The 9,439-nt window shown below is 40.0% G+C and overlaps 1 protein-coding gene across 1 annotated transcript; it reads left to right on the top strand.

Annotated features, from left to right (window-relative positions):
* Positions 1 to 2,268: 2,268 nt before the first annotated feature.
* On the top strand, positions 2,269 to 9,153 carry LOC142126972 (BEN domain-containing protein 5-like). Its single transcript, XM_075194296.1, has 2 exons — positions 2,269 to 2,434; positions 8,731 to 9,153. The coding sequence occupies exons 1-2, from the start codon at positions 2,330 to 2,332 to the stop codon at positions 9,151 to 9,153; spliced, it is 528 nt and encodes a 175-aa protein (XP_075050397.1). The 5' UTR covers positions 2,269 to 2,329.
* Positions 9,154 to 9,439: the final 286 nt, after the last annotated feature.

Here is a 9,439-nt window from a genome sequence, read left to right on the forward strand (position 1 = left end):
CAATTATGGTTTCGCTCACACGATAAACGACCTCTTGGTAAGATATCGCATTGGCCTGTACGCTTCCACGAACATGTTTTCTTGCACCAAAGCACTTCGTATTGTTTGATTTAGTTTTAGAAAGTGCCTAAAAATCACTATCAACTGTGGAACGATGTCGGGCAAATGCGGAAAGTGCGTGTGCACTCACAACCAGCAGTGTAGGCAGATCTCTATAGAGTGTGCAGAGTCATGTTTCTTTTCTACAGATGGTTATGAGAGATGAAGAGCACAGATCTGAAGGTAAATTGTGTATATACACATAAATCTGCATGCTCATTAGGAATTTCAGTCGTTGGTAAAATCATCATCAGCAGCTATTTATATAGCGCTACTAATTCCACAGCGCTGTACAGAGAATTCACTCACATCAGTCCATGCCCCATTGGAGCTTACAGTCTAAATTCCCTAACATACAAACAGACAAAGACAGAGATAGACTAGGGTCAATGTGATAGCAGCCAATTAACCTACCAGTATGTTTTTGGAGTGTGGGAGGAAACCGTAGCACCTGGAGGATAACCACGCAAACACGGGGAGAACATACAAACTCCACACAGATAAGGCCATGGTTGGGAATTGAACTCATGAGCTCAGTACAGTGAGGCAGAAATGCTAACCACTGAGCCACCGTGGAATCGTATCTGCAGTAATTTTCTGTAGTGTGTACCCAGCTTAAGACAATAGTAAAGCTTAACAAGCTAAAGTTCATTTATTTTATATTGCCAGTCTTACTGACATGTATGTTTTAACAACTATGTATTAACTTTTATTTAATGGTTTTTCCACCTTATAAAGCCTCCTTTAACCACATCTGGTATATCAATGCAGCCCTGCTAGAGAACTGTGACATATTTCCCAGTTTAGCTGTTTCCAGTATTCACTTGGCCATGGAACTTGCCAAAAGTGAGCTGGGGTCGATAGCATCAACCCAAATATTAGCTGGCTTCTGATTCGCCAAAGGATTGTGACTATATACTTGATATAGCCCATTGAGATCATCATTGGGACCCCTTTGTTAGTGAGAGCCCCTTTGTTTAACAAGACCCACAATTTCCATTCCCAAACTGTGCAATGTTGCAGCATGTCCGTCACTTGCTCCCTCAGTGGAAGGAAAGCCAAACAATGTAAAAGTGAAGCAAATCAAAACACCACACATGCAATTACATCTAGATTTTCTTATGACCTATATAGGCAGACCAGAGTGTAGAATACAATTAGCGCAACCCACAAACATATTCCTATCTGCAATGTTAACTAATTTACTTTATTGCTTTTAAGGCCCTTACTCGTTGACATTAAAATACATGCTCGCCTTTTAATGTGTATAAAAGCATGTAAATATATATGGGAATGGAAGCAATTGGCACCAAGGCCGGCATACCCACTTGACTTTGCACTTGCAGTTGGGAGCATTTGTTTTGTGGAACTATAGTTTTTGACTCTGCATACTCCATTTACTTACGTTCACCATAAATTAATTAATGTGGGTTAATGAAGTGTTCACCATTGGCCCTCCCCAACCCCAATGGTATGTATTGGTTTCCACCACATCTCAAGCATAGTGGTGTTTACCGTAATGCTAGTGGGTGACCTGCTTGTTCAATATTGGGGACAACTCCCTCTATTTTGATGGTGCTCCCCAACTAGTACTTCTCAGCCAGCCTTTATTTGATCTCCGTATCAATCACAGGATGAGGAACAAAGCACTGCTAGCGTTGGGTTTCCCCAGTTGTCTATAGCATTCTGTACTATGGGTGCGAGGTATCTAACGAATGCAGTGCTAGATTTTGATTTGTCATATTATTTAAACACCTCCATCCTAGGCACCCACGTTTAGGCCATATTGAAAGAAAAGGGCTGTCCAATAGCAATCCATATAATATATTCAGTAGGTATATGTAATTTCCAGTAGTTCAATAAAGCACCTTTTTGGTTTCGGCATGAAATTGACTGCTTGAAAGCTGAGGCAAAGATACAAATCTATTTAGCACACTTTGCAAGATTTACAGAAGAGAAAATAGATGTTCTAAAAGTAAGTTTTTGGAAGGCTTGAATTCTGAAATCATATGCAGTTAGATACAAATAGTTCTTTGTTCTATTTTCATTGTAGAGCTATAAAATCGTATCTGCACATTTTCAGAAAATATTCACCTTTTGGAAGCTGCATCGTTTTAATGTTTGCAGCACAAAGCATATTTTGATCTTCAAGAGAAGCCAAGTCTAATCTGTTTAATGTGCTTTCCGTTTTTTTTTTAAAGAAAACAAAACCGATCTGGAAAACCGCGTAATGCAGAAAAAAATCAAAATCCCCAAGCTGTGTCTGAACTCTTTGGAAGGGTCTTGGGAGTTTAAAGAGTGCGAGGAGGAGGACAGTGAGCGCCGACACAGTAAGGTACATGCATAAACTTTTCTCCTCAGAACGTACGTGTTGTACACAATCAAAGAGCAGACACACCGACTCCTCAGATGCTCAGCTGTTTTCTAAATACTGCATTGAAAAATGGAGAGGAAAGGACCAAGATAACAGGGAATTGTGTTTTCATGCTAGAAAAGTTCATAGCATTTAAATGAACTGGTCATTTGTGCACAATGGTGGCAGCCATTTTCAAACCTTTGCCAACTTTCACAAGAATCATCATCATCATTTATTTATATAGCGCCACTAATTCCGCAGCGCTGTACAGAGAACTCACTCACATCAGTCCCTGCCCCCTTGGAGTTTACAGTCTAAATTCCCTAATATAGACACACACTCACACATAGACAGACAGAGACTAGGATCAATTTTTGATAGCAGCCAATTAACCTACCAGTATGTTTTTGGAGTGTGGGAGGACACCGGAGCACCAGGAGGAAACCCACGCAAACACAGGGAGGACATGCAAACTCCACACAGATAAGGCCATGGTCGGGAATCAAACTCATGACCCTAGTGCTGTAAGGCAGAAGTGCTAACCACTAGGCTACTGTGCTGCCCCAGCCTGTCAAAACGAGTGATATCACAGATCCACGGGGTATCCGCCACTTGATAAGCGATATAAATACTACAGAGCTTATCCACAGGCTCCTGGATTAAAGCATTTGACTGAATTCTCAGTTTCCAGCTTTACTTATTGCTCTGTCCTAATTGGTTGATTATAATGTACACATTCTAAGGTGTAATGTGCTGTAACCAGGACAGTCTGGTGCCAGTGGAAGCGCACAAACCCACACTAAAGCATTCATATGAAGTTGGGGGTCAGGGAAGATGTGTCCACATGTAATATAAAGAATTAAGGTTGTTCTGCATCCCCATATTCTAAACAGAAGTAATACTGCAGGACTAGACTTCCTTTGCCTACCTGTAATCCCCACCATGATCTGTGCAGCTTTGTAAGTGAAAACACCAATGAGTTAGGCAGTGTTGAATAGACCATGCCATTGACAAAGGTTGTATTATTTAAAAACTGTGTACAATGTTTTTAAACTGTTCATCGAACTCTTCATAAAATGATGGATGTAGATGGGCTGCAGGGTACCACACGCTGTCCTGAGTGAGTTCTATGCATGACCAGAGTAACTTTGTTTGTAGGGTCCCCTTCCTACTATGTGTGATGTTACAGGTTATTAACACAGGTATGTAACAGATCTCTAGCCAATCATAGCTTAACCTACATTACTGTACGTTTTACTAGCCAATCATAGGTTAACCTACACTACTTTACATTTTACTAGCCAATCATAGGTTAACCTACATTACTGTACATTTATTTTACTAGCCAATCATAGCTTAACCTACATCACTGTACATTTATTTTACTAGCCAATCATAGGTTAACCTACATTACTGTACATTTATTTTACTAGCCAATCATAGGTTACCTACAATACTGTACATTTATTTTACTAGCCAATCATAGGTTAACCTACATTACTGTACATTTTACTAGCCAATCATAGGTTAACCTACATTACTGTACATTTTACTAGCCAATCATAGGTTAACCTACATTACTTTACATTTTACTAGCCAATCATAGCTTAACCTACATCACTTTACATTTTACTAGCCAATCATAGCTTAACCTACATTACTTTACATTTTACTAGCCAATCATAGCTTAACCTACATTACTTTACATTTTGCTTCACACTGATGCTCTTAATATAATCTGCTACCTCTCTACAAAGATAGTACATGGCTCTTGTGGAGGAAGAAGAGGCCCTTGGAAGGTCTTTGAAACACACCAGGTTGCCCACTACTGATGAAGACAGCACTTCTCTGCCCCTGCAGTGCTTGTAATGTACTGTCCAAGGCTAGTTTGGGTAGAATTCCAGAAGTCAAACATTAATGCAGAATATTCAGGTGCGCAACCTCTGCAGATATCGGGGGTCCCATGAGATCGGTAGAACGCCTGAAACCAGGTGTTAACTTATGGAACTCCACCCAAGACTGGAAAAAGTCATCTATTAAGAATTTTTTCTCTACTAAGTACTGAGGCTCTTTTAATGCAGTGTTTGGTTTTCATTGTCCTCCTTATATTGCTGCAGTGGTGCGTTAAACATTACTGCCTGGTAGCTGGTGAAATAGTTACCGTGTGGTGTGTGCAGCTTGTTTTATTTTATTTGTCAGATTGCATTTCTCAGCACAAAGAAAGTATTGCTGCAACATAATTCTAATAAGGTTCTTCTGATCTTTGCCTTACAACTGGACCATGACATTAAAGTAGATAACGGCCTTCTTAGTTTGGTATCATTAATTGGGCAAAAACACAAAGAAAGTTCTGAACTAATCCAGTGTCAGCACTGCAACCCGAAAATCTTTATTACCCCATATTTCACATCGGTGTACATCTGCCAGAGAGAAGGTTAATGATGTATTCAAGCTGAATATCTCTGAACCTTGATTGCTTGCACATAAAGTATTGCTTTAACTAATTGTGCAGTAATGAATCATGATTTATTTGTTGTGTTTTACTTAAGTAGAACTTGGGATCACTGATTTCTCCTTTAAAACTGCTACATTTCATTACAAGATGAAAGTGAATATCAGCATAAGTTAGGAGAGGTGTTTTTCTGGTCGATACACCATTATATTTATTATATACAGTGCCAAACATATTACACAGCGTTGTGCAGAGACTATGGGGTATATTTACTAAACTGCGGGTTTGAAAAAGTGGAGATGTTACCGATAGCAGCCAATCAGATTCTAGGGCCTGATTCATTAAGGATCTTAACTTGAGAAACTTCTTATTTCAGTCTCCTGGACAAAACCATGTTACAATGCAAGGGGTGAAAATTAGGATTTTGTTTTGCACATAAGTTAAATACTGGCTGTTTGTTTTTTCATGTAGCACAAAAATACTTGATAGCTTATTTGTACACTGAAATTTAAAGTTGATATTTGTGTGCTACATGAAAACAGTCAATATTTAACTTATGTGCAAAACAGAAAATTAATTTGCACCCCTTGCATTGTAACATGGTTTTGTCCAGGAGACTGAAATAAGAAACTTCTCAATTTAAGATCTTTAATGAATCAGACCCCTAGTTATCATTTATTTAGTGCACTCTACAAAATGACAGCTAGAATCTGATTGGTTGCTATAGGCAACATCTCCACTTTTTCAAACCCGCAGTTTAGTAAATATACCCCTATGTTGTCATTCACATAATATGTGAGTTCTCTGTACAGCACTGCGGAATTAGTTACGCTATATAAATTGATGATGATGATGTTACACTGGACCCTGATCAAGGAGAAAGTGTGATGGGTCAGTATTTAAAGACTCGTTTAGAGCTACTCTGGGGGTAATGTGACCATTCTTGTATAGTAATTGGGTGAACTTCTTTAAAGTAGAGCAACCTTCCAGTGACTACACGAAATGTGTTGTCCTCATATTCACCGTAGATTTGGTCATTTACCAGAAATGAGTTAATTTCTCACCAAAATGGGTAAATATTATATCCAAGATCAGTACATTTCACTCAAATATAGTGAAGAAATGTCTAGTTATTCTGTGTATTTGTCACAATATATATGGGTTCTGATGCATAATTTTCAATGTTTTTCCATCTTTTACCTCAGACACTGGTAAATTGGCTGCTAGGGCGAAGAGAAAGGAGAGAATATGATCTTTCAAGCTATTATTTGGGCTGGCTTGTGTAAATTTATTCTGTGAAATTCATTTATACTGCTCAATCCTACAGGAATATGGTTGCACTTGTTGACACTGATTGCATCTGTCAGCCATATATATCTTTTTGATTTTGAAGTGTGATCAGCTAGTTCTCTCACGCTGTCACATATAAAATGGACCGAGCGTTATCCATGAAGGAAAATGCAGTTACTGATTCCACCAACTATCTAGGCTTTCCTGACAATGCTAGCTATTCTCTGGTGTTTATTCTGTGTTTAGTAATGTGCATGCCCAGCAATTACATGGATATTTCCTTCATCTCTGACTAATACCGGTCTTTCTGGTGCACAATATCTTCATGCAGCAGCAATATGGCTGCCAGTGTGGCACTGGGAAGCCTGTATAGCCTGTTTAGCACACATATAATCACAGGATCGCTCTTTTAGGCCTGTTTCCCACTTGTTTCCTGAAGCATGAGTCTGTTTTGGTGGGCATCATTTTTCTCTCCCTTCCTTTATGATAAAGCCTGGCTTTTGTGTCTGGCATCTTTGAACCGTGCGTCGTGCCCTTTTTTACTGGTCTATAATTCTGTCTGGTTTACTAGCCCACAGAATGAAATCTGACAGTACCATGATGGTCTTGTGCTCTCCATAATTTGGTTTTTGATCTTTTCACTCGCCCTTGCAGAATTTCCCTTTCTTACAGGCCTGTAATCCAACCAACACCAATTGTTTCCCAATAATTTACAATCTCTCTCTCCTAATATACCCAATATACTTATGCCTCTAACAACTTTGCGTTCATATTTACATATTATTTTTTGAATTCTACCCCTATACAGGCCAATGGAGACAGATGTGATTTTCGTAGTGCATGACCCTACGTAACAAGCTTCTCTTCTTTTACTTATGGCACATTACGTGTATGAATTTTAGTGTTAAGAGCTTCTGGTTCTTATATTGGGTAACATTACCCTCATGTAATTTGCATCCATGTTATTGGTATTCAGGTACTGTCCTTTAAAAAACAAGAGTGGGTTCACAGGTAACAGTGCTATCCCTGCTAATAAGTCAGTTATTATAGATCCTCATCAGGTTAGGATGGACCTTCTGGACAGGTAGACAATTATCCACTGCTCCATAGACTCCATTCTTCTGCTAAAGATGGGATCCTACATCCCGCCCACATATAGTAGCTCTTTGGTTCAAGAGGGGTCTGTCTTTATTTTTCATTCTCTCCAAACTGAAAGAGCTGCACAGATGGGTCCCCACAGTATCCCCACTGACTTCTCGGATGACCACTCTGGGCCTGGAGGCAACTGACTGCAATGAGAGCATATTTATATTTCTCAGCAATTCACATATGGACACGGCCCTTGACGCACTAACTGAATCCACAAATCCTACACACTGAGTCTCTCATTAGAGAAACTGGTGCAGGCTGAGTAAGGTCTACACCCTCTCCATTTTAGCTGCACCTCTTTACTAAGGAGGGTGCTATAGCTGCTTAGTAGCCTGACCTTGCTCAATGCTTACACTGCAGATACGCATAAAGCATGTGTTAGTAAATCTGTACTATTCATATAGAAAAGGTGAAGCAACTTCTATTTTTAAATTTATTTTTATACAAGTGTTGATACTGTAATTCAGGTTTATAACGCTGTCCCGTTAACATTTAATGTTAACAGCGCACAAAGGAATCACTTCACCTGCATTTTGTTCTGAAGTGGTTGAATACCACTCCAGTATCATTGCAGGTGTATAATCTTTGTCATATCAAAATACTCTCCTTCTTCTCGCCTCTAGGATCTTCCTCGCTCTTCCTCGATCCTTGCTCGTCTCTGGTAACCACCTGTCACTCCCTCCTACTAGACTTCTCCCGCGCTGCTCCCCACTTATGGAATTCCCTACCACGCCCAATAAGGCTTTCCCACAGCCTTCAAATCTTTACACGTTTGTTTTTTTTTTAGCTAACCTTATCCCTGATGATACTATTCACACTAATATACCCTCACAGCTGTCCCAATCTCCATTCTGAGCCACACTCTCTCCTCTTGTTTCAGCTGTGCCCTCTTCCACTTAGAATGTAAGCTCTCTAATGAGCAGAGTCCTTCATACCCATTGTTTTCGTGTCTGGGTTTATTTTGTCTACCTCATATGTCCTTGTTTTATGTATGTACTGTTTTTGCTACTGTACGACCATGATAATACTAGTATGTATTGTCAGCTTGTTCTGCACTGCTTTAGGAAGAAACACAGTATAAATTGAGTATTAGAAAACAAACTAAGAGCGTCCTGCTCTCAAGCTTATTATCTACAGGAATAAGTTAGATTGTACTAAAATTACTTTTCATGACACAAACTGTGATTGAAATAGTTACTTGTGTTTTTAGAGCGGGGCTGGAGATGTCCCAGGAGACAGGCAGCTAATACCTTTTAAGAAATACTGCTGGTGTCTAACCGCTTTGAGTCTTTTCTGTTGATGTCTATGAATGCATCTCTTCCCTGACCCCTTAAACTATCCTGCAGCCTTGAATTCTGCATTATTTTCTCTACCCCTGATTTAGAGACCAGACGGAAGAAAACAAGTGGAAGGAACTCGCAAAAGCATTGAAGCAGTTGTGGCCCGCCTGGAGAAGCAGAATGGCGTGGGGCCCAGCCACAACTCCAGCTGCGATGACACTTTCCTGGAATCCTGCCACGTGGCTGGAAACATGGACAGACTGGACGATGCTCTGATTCCCCACGTTTTGTATGAGGAGCTCCTGAGGAGTTACCAGCAGCAGCAGGTTGAAATGAGGCATATCCAGCATGAACTGGAAAGGACTCGGAGGCAGCTAGTTCAGCAGGCAAAAAAGCTGAAAGATTACGGGACTTTAGTCACAGAAGTGAAGGAACTTCGGGTCCTGAACAGAAGGCTCCAGGATGTCTTACTGCTTAGACTGGGCAGCGGTAAGTGGCTTAACTGTACTTTTATATATAAGGCTTAGACACACTGTGACTATCCAGCTGTTGTGGATCTATAATTGAACTGAACAGTTAAAGGGATTGTCCATTTTTGTGTAAACCATTCTTAATCAATTGTGCCCCCAAACATATAGCAATGGAGGGGATTCGGCTAGCTGCTTTTTATGCTTGTGATGTTTAACGAAGAATAAGCGCACTGCAATCCATCCATTGACCTTTAATAGAACTTTATCTAAGTACTGCGGACAGACCGACTCCCTCTGCGCTAAGAACCATAGATCAGATCCTGCTCCCTTATTTGCTATACGT

Source organism: Mixophyes fleayi, unplaced genomic scaffold (assembly GCF_038048845.1).
Source record: "Mixophyes fleayi isolate aMixFle1 unplaced genomic scaffold, aMixFle1.hap1 Scaffold_28, whole genome shotgun sequence".
NCBI classification, from domain to species: domain Eukaryota; kingdom Metazoa; phylum Chordata; class Amphibia; order Anura; family Limnodynastidae; genus Mixophyes; species Mixophyes fleayi.

What these genes read in the sequence shown, in the direction of transcription:
- LOC142126972 (XM_075194296.1), top strand. Translation starts at nt 2,330, where the DNA reads ATGCAGAAAAAAATCAAAATCCCCAAGCTGTGTCTGAACTCTTTGGAA. An exon ending in GTGAGCGCCGACACAGTAAG is followed by an intron (nt 2,435 to 8,730) that starts GTACATGCATAA and finishes CCCCTGATTTAG; the next exon opens with AGACCAGACGGAAGAAAACA.